Below are 21,908 nucleotides of genomic sequence, written 5' to 3' on the forward strand. Positions count from 1 at the left end.
GAAAGTAATGATCAAAATAGAAGTATATTTGGTTGCCTACCATAAACATACATATTTACACAAAAACGCATAATTTTCACTAAAAATCACTTCTGAACAACATTATTAGAATGAAATATGTCCACAGTTGTTTCATGACAAGGTCTTAAGTCTAAATCATAAGTCCCAATGCAGTTTTTACTCCTTGGAGCTTTAAAATAATCCAATCCTCTGCCAATTTTGATTATCCAGCCAGTACTTAAACTAATTTGTCTATCATGCAGTGTTGGTGAGAATTCAATTAAAAGTTCTATGCTAAAATTATCCTTCAGATCTTTTTTCATGTTATTTAGATGTCCATGCTGCTCACTTTCACTGTCACTTTGTGTAGTAATCAGTTTAATTCTTTTCAAGTTACTACAATGTTTAATCAACATTTCTGAGAATTTAATCAGATTCTGCACTTGATGAAATGCTCTAATATAAGGATCCTCAATGGTTACATGTGTTACATCTGAATCAAGAAATCTACTGAAGATTTTTGTATAGGAATGACCTATGCTGTCACTTTTGATGCTCATTTGTTCATGATATTTGCCTTGTTGTTTGAGTTCTTCCACTGTTTTCTTGATTGTTTCAGCTCTGGACATGTACTCTTCGATTTTCTTAAGGTAATAATCAGCTCTGTCCTTACTCTCAGCTAAAATCATATAAAATTACTTGGGATATGTCTTAATTTGTGTTTTAACTTACATTTTCTGAGTTGAAGAAGCATCTGAATGCCTTCTTGATATAATAACAGAGCTTCTGTGAATCTTTTAGCTTGATCTAACTCTACAGCTCTTTTTAAAAGACTTACAGCTGCTTCCTTCATTGTGTTGAGTTTTATTTATTATTAAAACTAACTGTTGCTGTGTTTTGTTTAATAATAACTATGTATGAACACATAACCATCTGGTATTGCTGTATATTCGGTTGCATAGTCAAATTGAACAATAAATAATTCACGCATCTCATCATTGTTTATACGACGTGTGAGCTGTAAACACGCACATCGAATTAAAATTGAACATGTTCATTTGTCATTCAATTAATAATTGAAGCTCAGTGTATATTTGGCACAACAGCGCACAAAAGTGTTGTTCTGCGTTTACACTTTGTTTTTAAATTTAAAAACGTTAAACAAAACAAAAACAAAGTAAATATTATAAACAAACATGGTTTATAAGAGAATTCGTGAGTATTGACTAGTTATTAACGTGTTTGTAAGTTGTTTTCTGTTTTGTTTCATTGGAAAATTTGATGTGGTGTAAACGCAGAGTGCGTGCAGCGCCAAATGAACCCCCGCGGCAATTTCACGCAACATTTTGCAACCCCCCGCAGCTAGTTTTCACTTTTCATCCCTTGTTCCTTTCGTTTCGTTCATCCCACCACCTGCGCCCCTCAGTGTCCTCAGTTTTGACCGCTTGTCAGCGTAGTGTCAAAGAAAGCGCGCAGTGTCCGCTGGAGACTAATAAATGGCACACGGCGCGCCACACTGGAACAACCCCGCCGGCGGTCGCGTTAATTAGTGTGTGCCGTGGGTGCGATGTGCGCGGCGGCGGGATAGCGCGTTTCGGCGGGATTAGATGCCGCAGCAGCGGCGGCAGCACTCCGGCGCGGCGCGGCGCGATGCTTGAGCAGGAGGTGGGCGCCTGGGATGCCGTGCTGCTGGAGCCACTCGGCGAGGACGCCTTCGTCGCCAACCTGCAGCAGCGCTTCAAGCGCGATCACATCTACACGTACATCGGCAACGTGCTCATATCCGTGAATCCGTACAAGAAGTTGGCGCTCTACTCCGCCGACCTCGCCGAGGCCTACATCAAGAAAGGACCTTTTCAGCTTCCACCTCACATGTAAAACCAATTCAATTCATTTCATCACAAATTATTTACTAACATCTCAATTAATTTTAGTTATGCAGTTGCCGCATCTTCATATCGATGGTTAAACGATCGCAATGAGGATCAATGCATCATTGTCACTGGCGAGAGTGGTGCTGGCAAGACGGAGGCGGCGAGGGTTGTGCTGCAGTTTCTGGTGCTTGTCAGCAGTTGCAGTCCGGAGGTGAAAGTGCTCAAGGACCGCCTGGTGCAGGCCAACACGTTGCTGGAGACTTTTGGCAATGCAAAGACTAAAAGGAATGACAATGCATCCAGATTTGTAAGGTTTTACACTAAAATCACTAAATATAAACTAATTTTCATTAATTTTAAGGGTAAATTCTTGGATATTGAGTTTGATTTCAAAGGAGATCCCATTGGAGGACACTTGATGCATTGTAAGTACTAAACTAAGGTTATGTTTGTAATTTTGAGGTTATTTTAACATTTTACAATCAATTTTCATGCTAACAGATTTGTTGGATAAGGTAATGGCGGAAATTTAACCTTCAAATGTTTATTTTGATGTTATTTTAATGCTTTTCGTTGTTTTTTAGACAAGAATCACAAGTTTATCATGTGGCGATCGAAACTTTCATATATTTTATCAGCTCTTATCCGGAGCAGATATTCATTTGTTAAGTAAGTGCAATATTTTGGTTGTTTGATGAATTTTTTGTATAAAATATTGTTTTTAAATGATTTGCAGAAGGTTTAAAGTTACAACGTAACGTAGAACACTATAGAATCCTCTACATGAGCAATCGCCTGCCGACGCAGACCGAAGATGAAGACAAGAATCTCTTCGTCTATACGCGGTCCGCGTTCGACGCGCTGGGCTTCGCCGTCGAGGAAGTTGTTAATATTTTTCGAATCATCGCTGTTGTATTAAAGTTAGGTAATTTGGAGTTTGTGCCTTGCAATAACATTGACGGGACCGAGGGGTGTTCCATCAATAACGATTACGGTAATTCTAACCTCAAATTACACATAAAAAAACACAAAATTTATAAAATTTAAACAATTTTTAGAGTTATACGAAATATGCGAACTGTTGGGCGCCGAACATCGATGGCTTCAGCGTGCGTTAACAAGTCGACATGTCGAGGATGGCATCCTCGCCGAGTTGAACGCGTGCGAAGCGACGAAAATACGCGACACCTTGTGTAAGATGCTCTACAGTCGGCTGTTTACATGGCTAATTGGTAAAATCAACGAAATCATCAAACCAAGACACCTCGGCAAGCGGAAAATGCTCGGGGTGCTTGATTTGTACGGGTTTGAGTGCTTCGATAAGAACGGCTTCGAGCAGTTGATGATTAACTACTGTAATGAGAAGCTGCACCAGGTGATAACGGCGATTGCGCTCAAGGAGGAGCAGGAGGAACTTGCACGGGAGGGATTGGAGTGGACTAAAATAGAATATTTTAACAATATGTAAGTTTTTTGAGGAATTACGTTAAAAAATGTGGAATTTTAATTGTTTTGTGTGTGTTTCAGTGGAATTTGTCAATTATTAGAGCACGAGAAGCACGGCGTGCTGACGCTGCTCGACGAGCTGCACGTGCATTGCGACCAAACATATTTGACGCGCGTCGAGCAATGCTGCGCCGGCCATTCGCATTGTCTAGCTGCCGATCCGTCACTGCCATCTTTTCATTTTCAGTAAGTTTTTATTTTAAAACAAAAACAAACAGAAAATAATGGAAAATATTGTGTATTTCATTGCAGAATTCGACATTTTGCCGGTCCAGTCACATACGATGTGCGTGGCTTCGTCGAAAAGAACCACGAATCGCTGCCGAAGGAATTGTCACGGGCGATGTACCGCTGCGATCATCCGCTGATGCACGCGCTCTTCCCAGAGGGTAATCCCAAGCGGTGCACGGTGAAGAAGCCGGCGTCAGTCGCCACGCAGCTGCAAGTGTCCTTGAACGCCCTGCTCAAGTCGCTGGCGACGCGCCAGCCGCACTACATTCGCTGCCTCAAGCCCAACGAGCTCAAGCAACCGCGCATTTTTGAAATGGCATTAGTACAACATCAGGTAAAACAAAATAATTAAAACCTTTTTACATTTCACTAACAAATTTTATTTTCAAATCTGTTTAGGTCCGATATTTATGTTTATTGCCAACGGTACAAATATGGCGCTCCGGTTATTGTTATCGCCTACCATATCCGCAATTCCTCTGTCGATACAAAATGCTCTGCGCGAGCACATGGCCCCGATGGCGAGGTTCACCAATCGAAGGCGTCTCCATGGCTCTCCGATCAATTCCCATACCTAGCGCTGAATTTACTTTTGGGAGAACGAAGATTTTCGTTCGGAGTCCACGAACTGTGTTTGAACTTGAAGATTTTCGTCGTGCACGTCTTCATGACTTGGCTCTGCTCATCCAGAAGTCATGGCGTGGTTTCACAGCTCGAAATCGGTACAAAAAGATGCGCCATAGTCAGATGATAATCGCCTCGGCGTGGAGAAGTTGGAGAGTGAGTAATTTTTAATATAAAAATTTAGTTTTCTAATGATTTTTTTGGTTTATTTTAAAAAATTCGTGTTTTATGTTAGGAATTCAAAATGGGCTTTCCTTTTCAAAGTCACAGACATCTCTGGTGCCTTTATCGTGTGGTAACTGTTCATAATTACCCACTCAAACCATTATAAATCGCAATAATTTGTTTAAATTGTTTTTATTACAAAGCTTTCAACCTTTTAGGCTTGTAATTCATGTTTTATTAAGTTTATTATCATTGATTGTGATTGTATCTTGTTTGTTTAGGCCCGGGAAGAGTTTCGTATCCTCAAACACCGTAAACAGACAGAATGGGCGGCGAAAATAATTCAACGCCGGTATATTCAGTGGAAGCGTCGGCAGTTTCTGCAAACGTTGATTGTATTACTGCCGCATGATGTTGAGTCGCCAATGTGCCGCGAATGGCCGAGCTGTCACCCCAAGCTGTCGGAAGCGAACGCTCTCCTGCGGAAAATCCATCACAAGTGGCGGTGTCACAAATATCGGCTCAAGTTTGATCAAACTGCGAGGAATCGCATGCGGGAGAAAGTCACTGCCAGCTTTATTTTTAAAGATAGAAAGTCTTCATATGCAAGAAGGTAAAATTTTCATCATTTTTATTTGATTTTTTAAATAAATTTTTTATAAATTTTAGTGTATCGCACCCATTTCTTGGCGATTATGTCCGCCTGCGTCAAAACGTGCAATGGAAGAAGATCTGCATCGAAACCAGTGATCAGTACGTCGTATTCGCTGATATTGTCAATAAAATCGCGCGATCCAGCGGAAAGGTATGTTATTTTATCAAATCATTTCACCAAACAGTTGCAATCAGACATAAAAACAAATAGAATTTTAAAAATGTATGTAATGTGATGTAATTTGCAGTTTGTTCCGGTTTTATTGGTGATTTCGACGCGATCGATGCTGATTTTGGATCAGCGCACGCTGCAAATCAAATACCGCGTACCTGCCACCGAGATTTATCGCATGTCGTTGTCGCCATTTTTAGATGACGTTGCAGTCGTGCATGTTCGAGCCGTAAGTACATAAAAAGCAATTTTTACACAAAATCCGATAGATTTTCATCTTTCACAAATACTAAAGTAGAATATAGTTTAATCTGTGTAAATTTTAACGTGTAAGGCTAGACCCTGTAGTTGTCTATAGCGGTGTGCAAATCCTTTTGTAGTCGGCGATAGCCAACTCCGATTCGGGCAGTGCCGCCTCCGATGCAACCGGCTGTCTCTTTCAGAGCGATCTCAGCAAGAAAAAGGGCGATTTTGTGTTCCAAACCGGGCATGTCATCGAAATTGTTACCAAGTTGTTCCTCGTCGTTCAAAACGCCGTCACCAAAGCACCGGAAGTCAACATAACAACAGAGTAAGTTATTATAACCTCATTTTATATAAATTATGTGTTTTTTAAATTGTGTGAATTAGATTTGAGGCAAATTTCGGTTCGCAAATCGTGACGTTCATCTTCAAATGCATGGGCCTACCGGAAGTGCAGCCGGGACAGATTCGTGTGCTGCGCAAAGGGAACAAGATGGAGGTGTTAGTGTGACGACGTCGTGCCAAACATATCCTTTACATTTACGTCACGCATTCTTCATACACATTTCCGATTTCCTGTAAGTACACAACCATCACTGCCACTGAACACATTCTTTGTCGCGATAAATTTCTGCATCAACACAAAAACGCCTAAAATCTAAAAAAACGATTCATATCATTCGCTTGGTTTGTTGTTATTGTGTTCATCGCCATTATTATTCAGTTTCATCCACTCAACTCAAATCGTAGCCAACAATAATTAAAACCTAGCAACAGTGACAATTATTGAGAGCAAAAACAATAACTTACAATTAGATACTGGTTAATTACGTGCAGAGAGGAGATTGAATCTAATGCTACTGATTAAGTCGTTGATTAATTCTTAATGATATATATATATTAAATAAACTAACCAGTAATCAAAACAAAAACGATAAGAAATTGAACAAAAAACGTAAGCTAAATACATCGTAACACATCTAGTACCTATTATACTTATAAATGATTGAAATGTTTGAAAGAAACTCTAACGTAAATCAGATTTAAGCGGAACGTGTAAATATTATATGCTAAGAGACAACGTAGAATTGAACAAAGCAAATTACTACAACTAAAAGACCAAGAAACGTTAACTATAAAGTATATTGTTACTATACAGTTAGTTTATAACACAGGGTTTTGTTTTCTATTTGTGTAATCATGCAAGAATGCAATTTGCCACACAAATTGTGACAAATTGCGTTTGTTTGCATTCTCGTCAGTGTATTTTCGCTGATCTTATCTTAAAGAGTATTCTATAAACTATTGAATTATCGAATTATCGAAAGCTTCACCGAAAAGAGTTTTACCTAACGTTTAAGTTTCATTTCTTTTGTAGACACGAACGAAATAAAAGCGATCAAAACTTATTTTTGAATGTAAACTGTTAAACTATGCTGTACATAATTTATCAAACATTTCATTGCGTTTCGAAGTTCGTAAAAACACTTTTCTACCAACTACTAGCACATAATGTTACGAAACTTGTTGAAGTCTACTATTGCCTAACTTTATATCAATTTTTAAATTAGGTAGCGGTTGTTCGGCGACTTGCATTTTCATATTTCTTAAAATGAATTCATAGTTCTGTCTTATTGAATAAACTGGTGATATTTTCAACACTTACACATTTCTTACACTGCATTTAGTTACTTTTTTTCATTTTAATTGAATGATAATTACGTTTTTAAGTAGTTTCTTGATTTATTTTTGATAAACTGGTAACATATTTGCAATTGCTTATATCTTTTACATAAAACACTTATATTTTAACAGTTTAAAACATGCGCTAGTTAAAAATCGTTACAAAATTTGCAAAAAGTTAAAATCTCACATAAATTAGTATCAATCTCCGATTTATTGCCGTAAAACTCAAGATGTTTTCGATTCAGCTTGCGATTCAGTGCTCTCTTGACTGACAACACTAACAGTATCAGTCGTACAGTTGGAAACAGCCATGCTTTTTGGTCCGTCCGGACTGTCGGGCGATTCTTCGGTTGAAACATCCGATGCTGCTTTAATAATAACATTTGCTTCTTCGATAAGGTTCTTAGCCAACTCTCGCTCTTGATATCTATCTCTAAGTGCATTAAAAAGCACCAATTGCGTTTCGTATTCACGTTTTAAATCTGCGTTCATGCGGATCATTTTCTCTAACTTCTTGTGTACCAATTCCTGTCGCTCTTTTTCGCATTCGATTTTTCCGTTCATGGCGTTGATCTGATCCTGCAAGTGGGTCACTTCAAGGTTGCGAATCTCAAGCAGGTTCTTGGTGATGGAAACCACGTCCTTCAGCGATGTGACTTGTGCGTTCAGTGCTTCGATCTGCAGTTCTTGATTCTTGCATGTTTTTACTTTTTCAAAGATGATGCTCTTTGCTTTGGTGAGCAACTCTTCGGAAATCTCCTTCATTTTGTGGATTTCGTCAACTTCCGACTGGTTTTGCGTCGATTTCATGCGCGCTTCTAATAAATCCAGCTCCATTCGAGCTAGTTTTGCTTTCAGCGCTTCGCATTCTTCATTTTTTGCCTGAATACAAAATATTTTAACATTTTTGCCCAAATATTATTAAAAATGGGTTGATTTTACCTGTAGTTCCTTTTTTACTGGATCCATGGCAACTACTTCAGCACCCTGAAAGTTTTGTTACATGATATTTTGTAATTTTAAAGTTTTTTTAAGCAATTACCTTAATTTCTTCGTTTTTCGTCGCCATTTTCTCGATAAATTACGCGCACAGCACCAAACCTGGAACTGAAAGTGTTCCGGCTTGCACTCGTGCAGTTATTTATAAGTCGTTCACGTCGTTGGACGTCGCGACGCCTCCGATTCACGTTCCGCGGTTATTTTTACACCACATTTTTGTACGCCATATTCTGCGACGTTTCAAATCTCCCGCGTTGCACGTCCACCATTTTGAATTTGAATCACTGCGCAGTTTAAACTTGTCTTGTTTCACTTGTTTTTCTCTTCCTTACAACTAGATAATTAGATAAATAAACTATTACACTCTTAGGCTAATTGTCTTTGCGACATTCGAAATTACTGAGATGGCTTGACATCAGTTCAGCTATCATTTCGTTCGGTATCTAGTAAATGTAAATTTTCAATGTCACTGTGACGCTCTGCTATCGCCTCGTTCTTTCCCGTCGTTGACATGACCGTGTGTCATCCTGGTCCCGAAACGAAACCTGAAAACTGATGCAAATTTTGGTGCTTTAAATTGTTTACGAGCAGCATTGCAATACAACAACGCATCAGGGAACGACTTTAAATTGTAAGTTGGATTATAACTGTCCTGCATTTTGAATTACGTTTTATGTAATCGTTGCGTTCGTTTGTAGGTTAGGTGTGCACTTCGCTCGGCACACATTCAAGATCCAAATTTAAGAAATTCACAAGTCAGGAGTTTGCGATGGAGGAATATACGAGAGAGCCGTGTCCATGGCGAATTGTTGATGATTGTGGCGGCGCGTTTACAATGGGGCTGATTGGCGGTGGTGTTTTTCAAAGTGTCAGAGGCTTCCGGAATGCTCCATCAGGTTTTAACAGAAGATTTGTAAGTATACTTCAATTATTTCACTATATTTACATGTTTAGTAGATTATAAGGTGATGTTTTATTTATTAATACATGTTTGTTTTTAGATTGGCTCCATCACAGCAATAAAACAAAGATCACCTATAATAGCAGGAAATTTTGCTGTATGGGGAGGCATGTTTTCGACAATCGACTGCGCACTTATTCACATTCGCAAGAAGGAGGATCCGTGGAACTCAATTATCAGCGGGGCAGCAACCGGCGGTATTCTAGCAGCGCGTAATGGTGTATCTGCGATGGCAGGCAGCGCTTTTATCGGCGGTGTGCTTTTGGCACTTATTGAAGGTGTCGGCATCCTATTCACACGTCTTTCGGCCGAACAGTTCCAACCACAGCCGCCCATATTCGAGGACGGCCCGCTCGGCAATACGCAAAACAGTTCCACCGGCGGTAGCGGTGCGGGCTTTAGTTACCAATAAAGATGAACAATCGCATAGTAAGGTTTTGACGCGCCCCTCACGCAAATGATAAACACAACAGCAAAGCATTCAAGAATGTTGTAATGTAAGATTACTTCCGATTTTTGACGTGTGCATGTATATTTTTCGTTATTCACTTTTTATACGACGTCGGGATACGCTGGGAGTGGACGTTTCACGCTGTGATCTATCTTTTATTGCCGCTCTTCTCAAAAAAGTGGTGAGTTTCGCAAAGGTTTTCTGACTTAATTTATATCTGTTGCCGGAACCAACCCATTTTTCATACATAGTTGTAATTATTAGCTCCACGAACGAGATAATAACGAACTATTACGAATGAATGAAATATCTACTAATTATGATAGCAATTTTATCATATGAAACTGTTAATTAGTATATTTCATTGAGAATGTGAAAATATAAAAGTACAAACTAGTAATCACGCAATTGTTAAAGCAAATTTACTTGATTTAGCTTGCTACAGTTGATCAATTTCTGTTCACTTTTTTATAACAATTGCGGAAATTGAACTTTATCCATATTTCCGACTTGTGTGACCTAATTTTCATAACAGAAGAGTTGCTATTTTCTTTGTATTTTGTCGATTTTTCGCTGAAACTTGTTCAGTTTTTTGAAACAAATAATTGTGTGATGTAAATAGAAGTCAGTCAGCTGTTTGATCGGCACTGCAAAGTGTAGAAAACTGTAATTTTGTTCGAACAAATTACTAGTTGGCGCGCTCACAAGTAGATGGCGCCAGGCGATAGAAATTTTAAATCGATAGCAAAATTAAAGATTTTATTTGTTTAAATTTAGTAATAACTGGCGAATTTAACTAAGATTTAGGAATATTTAATTTTTTTATGATTTTCGATACGTTTTTGTTTTCGAATTATTCAGCACGATCCGACAAAAATATAATTTTACTGTGATCTTCACAGATTTTAGTTTCTAACAATTGAACGTGCGCTCCTTGCAGTCTTGGGATACCTCAAATTGTAAGTGTTGAAAGTCTTTATCATTCATATCGATGCATATTCAAGGTTTTATTTTATTTGGTTTGTTTACATTGGCTGGCAAATCTTATTTTGTTTAGTCTGTCGCGCGATTTCGTGCGGGGTGCACGTGTTTGCATCATTTCGTGGTTATTTCAATTTTAATTTTTTAGTTACAATATGATCGGTCGACCGCAGACGGTATTTTCTAATAATAAACGAGTGCAACGTAGAACCAAAGATTTATCGCGCGTGAAACCAAGAATTGAGTGACTTTATTCGGTGCGCCCAAACATTCCCTGGGTAGACTTCCGTCGGATATCTTCTTGTGGCTAAGAATTCCTGTTAGACTTATTAATTCATTTATTTAATTGCTCAGATATGAAAATAAGCTAGGCTTGTTCTTCCTGTGGCATGAGGGTAACTGGTACAATGGAAATACAGTGAGTAAAGTTTATTCTACTAATTTTGAAGTCATATTGTAGGTATTAAAATTCTTTACAATTTTCATATACAACTTTTCCGAAAAACTCATGGGAAAGCCACAAAAATGCCATTTTAGTGGTTTGCTGGTGCTGATTTTTGTTTGTTTTAGGCGTCTAGCAGCTGAACCCGTTGTCACAGCGCATTCATTTTGAGGTCATATTGTAGGTATTAAAATTCTTTATAATTTTCATATACAACTTTTCCGAAAAACTCACGGGAAAGCCACAAAAACGCCATTTTAGTGGTTTGCTGGTGCTGATTTTTGTTTGTTTTAGGCGTCTAGCAGCTGAACCCGTTATCACAGCGAATTCATTTTGAGGTCATATTGTAGGTATTAAAATTCTTTACAATTTTCATATACAACTTTTCCGAAAAACTCACGGGAAGGCCACAAAAACGCCATTTTAGTGGTTTGCTGATGCTGATTTTTGTTGGTTTTAGGTGTCTAGCAGCTGAACCCGTTGTCACAGCATCTTAATTTTGACGTCATATTGTAGGTATTAAAATTCTTTACAATTTTCATTTACAACTTTTCCGAGAAACTTACGGGAAAGCCACAAAAACGCCATTTTAGTGTTTTGCTGGTGCTGATTTTTGTTTGTTTTAGGCATCTAGCAGCTGAATATTGTAAGTACTTATTCCAGACTGACAATAATCTTGTCAGTGTGTTCCTTTTGTTTCAAATAATTTATTAAATTTATGTTAAAATTTTCTTAGGTTGCAAAATAATTTTTGTGAGTAGTTCTAGGCAGCCGCGATACTGAACTTTTTGTTTGTTTACTATTTGCTTTGTTCATCTTGTCTCTCAACAGTCTCAACTCTCTTCCCTACTTAGTGGGTCGTGCGTTGTTGCGCGATGCGCACGTGTTTTATTCGTCAGTCGACATTCGTGGCATTCGGTGCCGACATTCGGTGCTTGCTTTACATTCGGTCGATCGTCGACGGCGTGTGGTAATTACGGGATAATGTGATAATTATTGCGCGTAAAACTCAGGATTAAGATTTTGGTGCGCGCGTGTTTTCTGTCGGATATCTTCCGGTGATATTGAATTTCCATTGGATTTATTACGTCATGATTTGTTAGAAAGTAAAAAAAGTTAAAATATAATATACTTTAGGGGTGTCTGGCTAAGGTTGGAACCATACCAGGTGACTGGCATTGAGCAGCGCATGTTATAATAATGTGACAAACAAAATATGCAAAAATGGAGTTTGCTAAAATAACGAAACATAGGTCATCATGTGTACATCTTTGTTGGCTGTTAACTGCCAAAGGAACCACGATCCAGGTTTCATAATTGGGGATCGTTCTTACCTGTGCTGGAGAAACACATGGACAAAATTTCATCTTTCCTAAAATGACGAAAGTCTGGCCGTCACTGGCTCTTGGTCTATAAATAAATAAAGTGAAATAAGGTAATACGTTGAAATCATAATTTAATTTCACTTAATACTTTTCAAATTTATTATATTTTGATTTGCATTTTTATTGAAATAAAATAATAGTTGACATAATACTATCAAGAATATTTATTTTTGTATTCTCTTTATCGTTTCCAGAAATATATATAAAAGTTATTTTTGTATGATGGTGTTTGTATGAAGGCTATACAGTGTTGTTGTTTTTAAAAAGGTGAGAAATACAATAACATTTATACTTTGACCGAATATGTCTTGATAAGTGAGCGTTATGGCTCAGGTGGCATGTGCATATGCTAGCATGCTGGAGGTTCGAGGATCGAATCTCAGTTGTAGAAGGCAATTTTATTAAATAATAAGAAATTTACGAAATGTGGGTTGCATACCACAAAAATTCAAGATTCAAATGTTAGAAATAACTTGAAAAGCAGAGTACGGCGAAGCAACAATAAGAATAAGTAGAAGATGGTGGAGGAGCATGTAGAGAGCAGCAGCAGGAGAAGTAAGAAGAGAAGAAAAGAAGAGAGAGTACAGGAAGAAAAGAGAATAGGGGTGACAGAATTTTTAAATTCTTTGGCACGTGTCGTTATAAGACAGTCACAGGTCGATCTCCCAGAGCGCCTCCGGCGCTCTGGTCGATCGCCCACTGGTTCGATGCGTCCATTGCTCCCGGCCCATCCTACAGCTACGATGTCTCTGCGCTTCATCCCCGGAATTATCAGGCATATCAACAATTTTTATGGTGGGGGATCATCCCCAGAGAGAGGGAACTCCTTATAAGGACATCCTTTTAAGAATTTGTAAAAATATTTCTCATTTTTAAGTCGCCTCACGAGAGGGGACACTTAAAAATATTCTTACAAGTTCTTGCCTGTACCTGAAATGAAAGAAGGAACACACAAATCACACAGGATACCTTAACAATTTTTATAGTGGGGATCATCCCCTGAGAGAGGGAACTCTCGTAGAGACCTGTTCCTGAAATGATAGAAAGGAGGGATGCACAAGTCATAAGACACAGCCATTGCCTTTAACATTTCTTTATTAACAAACTAAAAACAATATAACTTTAGAATTTGCAATTTCTATACCTACAAAACACGTGACGTCATTTTAAAACTTGCTATGCTAACGGTTGCAAAATTACCAAAGATAACACTGGAAAAAAGCAAATTGCGCCCTGTTTTCGCGTGACATCAGTGGAAAATTATATACAGGGTGATACCAAAAGAAAATTTTCAATTCAAAAAGAAAATCACCCCAAATAATAAAGATTGTCAATTTTTGGCTGCGCATAAAGTAAAATTTATATACTGGGTGTTGTCAAAAGAAAATCTTCACTTGAAAAAGAAAATCGCCCCAAAACAATATAATTATGCTCATTTTTCACAGAGCATTAAGAAAAAGGAGTATAAATAATTCATGTTGTGGATACAGATACAATAGAAAGATTTTATTTTCTGAACGTACTCTCTTATTCACATTAACAATATATCCTAAAATCCAGAATTATATGGTATACTAAAAAAACTACAACTCCTAGCGCAACGAGTACTACGGTACACACACACAACTTTCAATATAACTTGCGTCACGGAATTTTCTTGCCATAAATTTCAATACAGGGAGATATAGAATTAATTTCTGCACCTGGGAAAATTATTTCAACCTAATTGTGACACCGCGTTCGCGTATTATAACATAAAAACTACAATTCTTAGCGCAACGAGTACCAGTGCGTATACACACAACTCACAATATCTGCAACAAACTACTACCACCCGACGGAGAATTTAATTCCGCATCCTTTGACGTCGCGCTGAAATTGGTGAGACGCCTAGATCGCAAGCAAACCCGAAAAACAACAAAAAATTACAGTTTTATGCAAATTTTCGCGGGTTACGGGGAGAGTATCTGCAACAAACTACTACCACCCGACGAAGAATTTAATTCCGCATCTTTTGACGCCGCGCTGAAGTTGGTGAGACGCCTAGATCGCGCGCAAACCCGAAAAAACAATGAAAAATTACAGTTTTATGCAAATTTTCGCGGGTTACGGGGGAAGTATCTGCAACAAACTACTACCACCCGACGAAGAATTTAATTCCGCATCTTTTGACGCCGCGCTGAAGTTGGTGAGATGCCTAGATCGCGCGCAAACCCGAAAAAACAATGAAAAATTACAGTTTTATGCAAATTTTCGCGGGTTACACCGGGAGTATCTGCAACAAACTACTACCACCCGACGAAGAATTTAATTCCGCATCTTTTGACGCCGCGCTGAAGTTGGTGAGACGCCTAGATCGCGCGCAAACCCGAAAAAACAATGAAAAATTACAGTTTTATGCAAATTTTCGCGGGTTACGGGGGGAGTATCTGCAACAAACTACTACCACCCGACGAAGAATTTAATTCCGCATCTTTTGACGCCGCGCTGAAGTTGGTGAGACGCCTAGATCGCGCGCAAACCCGAAAAAACAATGAAAAATTACAGTTTTATGCAAATTTTCGCGGGTTACAGGGGGAGTATCTGCAACAAACTACTACCACCCGACGGAGAATTTAATTCCGCATCCTTTGACGTCGCGCTGAAATTGGTGAGACGACTAGATCGCGCGCAAACCCGAAAAAACAATGAAAAATTACAGTTTTATGCAAATTTTTGCGGGTTACGGGGGGAGTATCTGCAACAAACTACTACCACCCGACGAAGAATTTAATTCCCCATCTTTTGACGCCGCGCTGAAGTTGGTGAGACGCCTAGATCGCGCACAAACCCGAAAAAACCATGAAAAATTACAGTTTTATGCAAATTTTCGCGGGTTACAGGGGGAGTTTCTGCAACAAACTATTACCACCTGACGAAGAATTTAATTCCGCATCTTTTGATGCCGCGCTGAAGTTGGTGACTTCTACCGGTACCCTCATACGGTGCCCTGAACACGAGTCACTCTACCGCTACCCTCATACGGTGCCCTGAACACGAGTCACTTCTACCGCTACCCTCATACGGTGCCCTGAACACGAGTCACTTCTACCGCTGCCCTTGTACGGTTCCCTACACGAGTCACTTTTACCGCTAGCCTCGTAAGGTACCTGAAAATGAGTCACTTTTACAGTCTTTACGGTAAAGAATTACAAGATTTGCAGAGCCATTTTGAGTCATTTCCTGCATAATTTCAGGGGGTGACCCAACTATAACGCATGAAGACGAAGAAGTGTAACAAGTCACATGAAATTTTAAGTGAAAATTGGTTATCTGCGATTTGTGTAGGATTATTTTATTGAATAGAAAAGATTTAACTTGAACGCTGCAAGTAAAGTAAACAAGCAAATCGCTGATAAAAAGAATACGGATAATGTCCATGCGGCGCGAGCTCACACGTACACGAGTGCCACTAACAGACACATGCAAACATGAGCTGAGAAATCACCTGACTTAATATTATTCAGTTTTGTGCATCCTAGCGCAATCTATGCTCTATTCGGAGAGTTTTAGATAATATGGGTGCTGTGCGAGGTCTCATGCCGGCACTTGTTTTATATCTACAATAACATTTGATTTTTGGAATAATTTGAATAAAACCAAGCCAATTTACTTTTCGCGCTTAATATTCGTCATTACATTGCACTCTATTTAATTAAATATTATTCTAAATAAAAATATACAGCTTGTAGGTGAATAAATTTGACTGCGACCGAAAATTAATTCGAATTTAATAAATAATAATTGATTATTTCATAATCAGGAATAATAAACAGTATTTGAGAATGCAACATATTTAATTTCAACGTAACACACAAACATTATAAGGAAGCAACTCGTGAATAAAAAAGGAACAATCTGCGGTCCGTCGGCAAGTATTCCGTAGTCACATCCCGGCGAATATACGATTAAATACGAATCCAGCGGAAATAATATATTAAAATTTGGATTACCTGTGATAATATTCCGATTAGTAAAATTATTCAAGCGGTTGGATCTTCTGCGGATGACCAATATGATTTTCACGTCTTTTGTAAACACAAAACACACACGAAACATTAAAAATAGAGAAATTAGCACTGAACACCGAATATAACACGGAATTAAAAATCTCCAGAAATTATGCGAATCAAGAGAATGAACCGCACGACAGTCGACCGGCGATAAGACTGAAATGCGCGTAATATAAACACTGCGAGCGGCGTAGAATAGCAACAACAACACAATCCGTCGGACGACTGCACTATGCTAGCAGAAGATAACAAACAAATCTACCGAGTTCAATATTGTAAAAGAATAAATGACACAATTAAATGTACCTAAATTAAATTATAGATTCACTAGTGTCACAAAATGTACTAGAATTGAATGAATCGCAATTTTATAATTTTAATAATCCTGTTTTGCTTTTAATGAAAAAAAAAACGCAATGAAGCAACCCTATTCTTAGTTTTATTTGAATATTCTATTCATGAATAAACTTACATTAGAATTTTAAACTGCAACAGTTTATCTATAATTCTTAGTAAGAACTCGTAGCGTAAAACGAAGATTTGATTTTTGTATGTAAACAAGTTTATCTCTTGCGCGAAATCGCGTGATCTCACACCGACACGATGTGCACACACTACCACAAACAAATCATATTTAATGCAAATAAATGCATCCTAGTGCCATCTCAGCCCGAATTATTGACCTATATTTAAATGTGCTACTCATACTCAATAAATTAAAAATAATACACGCAGTTTAACGTAAATGCAATCATTATACACCAAAACGAAACGAAAACAAACAAAAAAAGAAAAAGAAAACTTAATTGATTCATCGACATACATACAAATTTACCAATGTATCTAATCAAACATCCCGATGCGGAATTAATATTTACCGACATTTTTACAAGATTAATTGAGTTTATAACCAGCGCAACGAAAAAATTAAACAGATATCAATCCACGTAAAATCAAAGTATGTATTACATAAATTTTTTTTGTTTGAGGCTGCGAAACTAAAACAACTTTAGTTGAATGTTACAATTATACTTTATTCTATATTATACTTCCTACAACGACGATTATCGATAATTAATATCTCTTAAACTAAAAGCGATAGCAACCAACGGATTGCTGATTATGAAAGACTGAATGATTCTCTATCAGATAAAAACATAAAATGATTATATTTCTTACAGTAAAAGGTTGAAAAGCGCGACTAAAAGTGCTAAAAAGTGACATTTTGCAATTTTTGCTCATTTTATTCAAATGCGAATATCTCGCAAACTAAAAGAGATATTTAGAATCTGATCGCAGCGTCTTAATCTACGGACTATTCTCTATAAGATAGGCTAGGTAAAGCGGAAATCAGAGAGAAAAAATTTTAATTCTTAAGAAAAAATTGCCAAGGGGGGGTGCTTGATACTTTTTTTCGACGATTTTCGATAATTAATATCTCTTAAACTAAAAGCGATAGCAACCAACGCATTGCTGATTATAAAAGACTGAATGATTCTCTATCAGATCAAAACATAAAATGATTATATTTCTTACAGTAAAAGGTTGAAAAGCGCGACTAAAAGTGCTAAAAAGTGACATTTTGCAATTTTTGCTCATTTTATTCAAATGCGAATATCTCGCAAACTAAAAGAGATATTTAGAATCTGATCGCAGCGTCTTAATCTACGGACTATTCTCTATAAGATAGGCTAGGTAAAGCGGAAATCAGAGAGAAAAAATTTTAATTCTTAAGAAAAAATTGCCAAGGGGGGGTGCTTGATACTTTTTTTCGACGATTTTCGATAATTAATATCTCTTAAACTAAAAGCGATAGCAACCAACGCATTGCTGATTATAAAAGACTGAATGATTCTCTATCAGATCAAAACAAAAAATAATTATATTTCTTACAGTAAAAGGCTGAAAAGCGCGACTAAAAGTGCTAAAAAGTGACATTTTGCAATTTTTGCTCATTTTATTCAAATGCGAATATCTCGCAAACTAAAAGAGATATTTAGAATCTGATCGCAGCGTCTTAATCTACGGACTATTCTCTATAAGATAGGCTAGGTAAAGCGGAAATCAGAGAGAAAAAATTTTAATTCTTAAGAAAAAATTGCCAAGGGGGGGTGCTTGATACTTTTTTTCGACGATTTTCGATAATTAATATCTCTTAAACTAAAAGCGATAGCAACCAACGCATTGCTGATTATAAAAGACTGAATGATTCTCTATCAGATCAAAACAAAAAATAATTATATTTCTTACAGTAAAAGGCTGAAAAGCGCGACTAAATGTGCTAAAAAGTGACATTTTGCAATTTTTGCTCATTTTATTCAAATGCGAATATCTCGCAAACTAAAAGAGATATTTAGAATCTGATCGCAGCGTCTTAATCTACGGACTATTCTCTATAAGATAGGCTAGGTAAAGCGGAAATCAGAGAGAAAAAAAATTTTAATTCTTAAGAAAAAATTGCCAAGGGGGGGTGCTTGATACTTTTTTTCGACGATTTTCGATAATTAATATCTCTTAAACTAAAAGCGATGGCAACCAACGCATTGCTGATTATAAAAGACTGAATGATTCTCTATCAGATCAAAACAAAAAATAATTATATTTCTTACAGTAAAAGGCTGAAAAGCGCGACTAAAAGTGCTAAAAAGTGACATTTTGCAATTTTTGCTCATTTTATTCAAATGCGAATATCTCGTAAACTAAAAGAAATAAATAGGATCTGATCGCAGCGTCTTAATCTACGGACTATTCTCTATAAGATAGGCTAGTTAAAGCGGAAATCAGAGAGAAAAAATTTTTAATTCTTAAGAAAAAATTGCCAAGGGGGAGGGGCTTGATACTTTTTTTCGACGATTTTCGATAATTAATATCTCTTAAACTAAAAGCGATCGCAACCAACAAATTTCTGATTATGAAAGATTAGAAAATTCTCCATCAGATAAAAATATAAAATAATAATATATCCAATAGTAAAATTTCAAAAATCGCGACTAAAAGTACTAATAATTTGTTTCGATAACGACTATTCTTTTATTTTACGTAGTTAATTTATATTATGATTTTGTTCAATAAAAAGTTTTGTAATTTTCAATGGCGTTACAAGGGTGTCGGTAAAAATTACTTGAGCTAACAGAAACCGAAAAAAAAAAATTAAAATATCACGAAGGGTTTGTCGGAAAAACGACAAATTTTGGCGGCCATTTTGAGGCAGTTAGGTGCGATTATGCTGAATTGCGGTTTGAAGAACGGCTCTTCCACTAACAGAATCCGATGAAAAAGTTAAAATACCATAAAGAGTTCCCGAAATATTACCCGAGAAAGACCGGTGTGATAATTATTATTAATTGATGTTACTTACATAGTAGCTCCCGCGTTGAGAATGAGTATCCAAAATATAGATCAATATGTCCATATAAATAAGGTCAACATGTGTAATTCCAATTGCGTTTCAAAACAATCAAACCGACATCGCCCATTGATTGATGATGATTGATTTTGCACAGAGATTCGTGGTGTTTTGTTCCTCGCACAACAACTTATTGCTACAACTCCATACACGCTAATTAAGAGCTAATACCGTCGATTGCTCATGGAATATTTACACATTTGTTAAATTAAAATTGAAACGTGGCTTGTCGCGAGAAACACGTCCGAACGAACCGACGACACAAACAGACTGGATTGTCTGCAGCCTACAGCGTGTCGGGCGATTTAGTGACGACACAATCCGATAAAAAAGAACGGTTTATACCCAAACAAACACTGATAACACGTGCGTGAAGTGCAGAATACAATACCAGTTCAAGTAAATACATGTCAAATGAATAATAATATATAATTGTATAGCTACACTTGAAAATCTTATATTTTAAATACCGCGAATAAAACAAGTGAAATTTATTTATCACGTATTTAAATATATCATATATTTCACTTTTAAAATGTTTTGTTCAAATCATAATAATACATAGTATACACGTTGTTTACGTGCCCGTAATCTTCAGAACTCACAGAGAAAATCAGTATTTGCATGCACACAATACCAAGTATAACGCATTACACATAAATAATAAATAATGACACAGCATAGAGTAAAGTACATTTACATACATTTGTCACATAAGTATATAACTTTAAGTAAATTTAGGACTAAGAGAGTGTAACAGCGCAAGAGAGCGAAAAATTGTATAGAAACATCAGCTGCATTCCCAACCATTTCATCCCATTTCATTCCTGTCTATGTGACACAATTTCTTCATTTTTATTTATTTCCTGCTAAGATGCTTATGTAGTAAGGGTAAAATTTGCTTCAAAATTACAGCTAGGTATACATGAAACGTATTTTACATATTTATGTGATAGTTGACTCAAGTTGACATCATTTTGATTAAAAATAACATTGAAGTTAATTAAAATTACTTTCGTAATGTTTGACTTGAGTTTACGTTTGCTTTTTTGAAAATAATATGAGGTAGTACATACTTCCACAAACAAAAATCATAGTTACATCATCAACAGTATCAGTAAAAGTGCTTAAGTACTACGACAATATGGCAGCTTTTTTGATGGCAGTTATTATCATCAGTAAGTCTTACGGTTTGTTTCCACTTTAAATGGTAATAGTTTCTACGATATTTCTATAGTTTAAAATTCCTAGTAAAAATGTCGCATCCAAAATCCTGACTCGTTTTCAAAAACACCTCCTCAAAATATTCGTTCTCTTAGAATTCCTTCAAACCCTTACAAATCGTTTCCCAATATTTATATAATACAATTTACACCGAAGACTCATCGATAACAGTGATCACCCTGTTTGGGAAGACCTTCCATTTGGAATTGTTCCTGCCCAGTCCGTTTTCTTCATCCGCCGTCCCATGGCCATTCAACGCCTCTTCATTTATCTTTGACCTAGCAAGTGACCACCTTCTCCCTTTGCGATCTAGAATAACCGGCATCTCCGCAATTAAATTATTCTCAAACTCGCTGAGCATCAAGTAATTCTCCACTTTGTTACATGACGTAATACAATCTCCAATGTAATCTAGATCATCAAGAAGGTTATCGGGAAGGTCCATATCAGCGATACCTTCCTCTGAAATACAAGTTAATTCCTTTTGATCCACCGTGCCCACCATGTTTTCAATAATCGGTTGATTAGGGGAGATGTCTGCTCCTAAGACTATAGCAGCCGCGGCTGCACCCGCTGCAACACCACCTGGATCATTATCAGGTTCTTGGGAGAATGATAATTTCCTGCGTTTTGGGCACGAATCGGACACGCAGAGGTGACGCGTACCATTCTCGCGGGTATGTTTATGTCGGGAAATGTTACGGCGATGAAGGTCAATGAGGAAGAGGGTAAGACTACCCACAATCACACAGGTTGAGCTAAAGTAGTAACCGGCACGATCTCCGCAGCGTTCATTCATGTACCCTAAACACAACAAAACATATTACAAGGTCACTGGATTGGAATAGAAGT

General features: G+C 37.3%; 5 protein-coding genes across 9 annotated transcripts in view; 2 read left to right on the top strand and 3 right to left on the bottom strand.

Annotated features, from left to right (window-relative positions):
• Positions 1-5: 5 nt before the first annotated feature.
• LOC135800192 (MIT domain-containing protein 1-like) lies at positions 6-995 on the bottom strand. Its single transcript, XM_065313354.1, has 2 exons — positions 733-995; positions 6-679 (listed from the first exon to the last, which is right to left on the bottom strand). Exons 1-2 carry the CDS (start codon positions 851-853, stop codon positions 87-89), a joined length of 714 nt encoding a protein of 237 aa, XP_065169426.1. The 5' UTR covers positions 854-995; the 3' UTR covers positions 6-86.
• Positions 996-1,043: 48 nt separating this feature from the next.
• On the top strand, positions 1,044-6,900 carry LOC135800177 (unconventional myosin-Ia). Of its 2 annotated transcripts, none has more exons than XM_065313330.1 (15): positions 1,044-1,874; positions 1,935-2,181; positions 2,236-2,299; positions 2,376-2,389; positions 2,459-2,543; positions 2,611-2,868; positions 2,933-3,338; positions 3,402-3,566; positions 3,633-3,945; positions 4,011-4,391; positions 4,682-5,013; positions 5,070-5,205; positions 5,303-5,455; positions 5,607-5,797; positions 5,857-6,900. In XM_065313330.1, the coding sequence occupies exons 1-15, from the start codon at positions 1,282-1,284 to the stop codon at positions 5,978-5,980; spliced, it is 3,462 nt and encodes a 1,153-aa protein (XP_065169402.1). In that variant the 5' UTR covers positions 1,044-1,281; the 3' UTR covers positions 5,981-6,900. The 2 variants fall into 2 exon arrangements, with proteins under 2 accessions (XP_065169402.1, XP_065169403.1); XM_065313331.1 differs by having other exon boundaries at positions 5,670-5,797.
• A 292-nt stretch (positions 6,901-7,192) lies between these two features.
• Positions 7,193-8,383, bottom strand: LOC135800191 (uncharacterized). Its single transcript, XM_065313353.1, has 3 exons — positions 8,198-8,383; positions 8,098-8,142; positions 7,193-8,037 (listed from the first exon to the last, which is right to left on the bottom strand). The coding sequence occupies exons 1-3, from the start codon at positions 8,222-8,224 to the stop codon at positions 7,381-7,383; spliced, it is 729 nt and encodes a 242-aa protein (XP_065169425.1). The 5' UTR covers positions 8,225-8,383; the 3' UTR covers positions 7,193-7,380.
• A 246-nt stretch (positions 8,384-8,629) lies between these two features.
• Positions 8,630-9,966, top strand: LOC135800193 (mitochondrial import inner membrane translocase subunit Tim17-B-like). The gene is made up of 3 exons (XM_065313355.1): positions 8,630-8,785; positions 8,853-9,067; positions 9,156-9,966. Exons 2-3 carry the CDS (start codon positions 8,924-8,926, stop codon positions 9,525-9,527), a joined length of 516 nt encoding a protein of 171 aa, XP_065169427.1. The 5' UTR covers positions 8,630-8,785; positions 8,853-8,923; the 3' UTR covers positions 9,528-9,966.
• Positions 9,967-20,322: 10,356 nt separating this feature from the next.
• LOC135800180 (monocarboxylate transporter 12-like) overlaps positions 20,323-21,908 on the bottom strand; it is a 50,194-nt gene continuing 48,608 nt past the window's right edge. For all 4 annotated transcript variants that reach the window (XM_065313333.1, XM_065313336.1, XM_065313337.1 and 1 more), the window contains one exon: positions 20,323-21,860. In XM_065313333.1, the coding sequence (XP_065169405.1) occupies positions 21,202-21,860 (659 nt within the window). In that variant the 3' untranslated portion in view covers positions 20,323-21,201. The remainder of the gene's footprint in view (positions 21,861-21,908) is intronic.

This window comes from Atheta coriaria, unplaced genomic scaffold (assembly GCF_025399875.1).
Source record: "Atheta coriaria isolate IRGN ID8LTWV9N9 unplaced genomic scaffold, Caltech_Dcor_3.1 hic_scaffold_10_pilon, whole genome shotgun sequence".
Classification (NCBI taxonomy): Eukaryota; Metazoa; Arthropoda; class Insecta; order Coleoptera; family Staphylinidae; genus Dalotia; species Dalotia coriaria.

Coding starts and splice junctions, on each gene's coding strand:
- LOC135800193 (XM_065313355.1), top strand. CDS start 8,924: ATGGAGGAATATACGAGAGAGCCGTGTCCATGGCGAATTGTTGATGAT. Junction 9,068..9,155: donor CAGGTTTTAACAGAAGATTT/GTAAGTATACTT, acceptor GTTTGTTTTTAG/ATTGGCTCCATCACAGCAAT.
- LOC135800177 (XM_065313330.1), top strand. CDS start 1,282: ATGTGGTGTAAACGCAGAGTGCGTGCAGCGCCAAATGAACCCCCGCGG. Junction 5,014..5,069: donor AAGTCTTCATATGCAAGAAG/GTAAAATTTTCA, acceptor TATAAATTTTAG/TGTATCGCACCCATTTCTTG. Junction 5,456..5,606: donor CAGTCGTGCATGTTCGAGCC/GTAAGTACATAA, acceptor ATCCTTTTGTAG/TCGGCGATAGCCAACTCCGA.
- LOC135800192 (XM_065313354.1), bottom strand. CDS start 853: ATGAAGGAAGCAGCTGTAAGTCTTTTAAAAAGAGCTGTAGAGTTAGAT. Junction 680..732: donor GCTTCTTCAACTCAGAAAAT/GTAAGTTAAAAC, acceptor ATATGATTTTAG/CTGAGAGTAAGGACAGAGCT.
- LOC135800191 (XM_065313353.1), bottom strand. CDS start 8,224: ATGGCGACGAAAAACGAAGAAATTAAG. Junction 8,143..8,197: donor CGAAAAACGAAGAAATTAAG/GTAATTGCTTAA, acceptor CAAAACTTTCAG/GGTGCTGAAGTAGTTGCCAT. Junction 8,038..8,097: donor CAGTAAAAAAGGAACTACAG/GTAAAATCAACC, acceptor TTTTGTATTCAG/GCAAAAAATGAAGAATGCGA.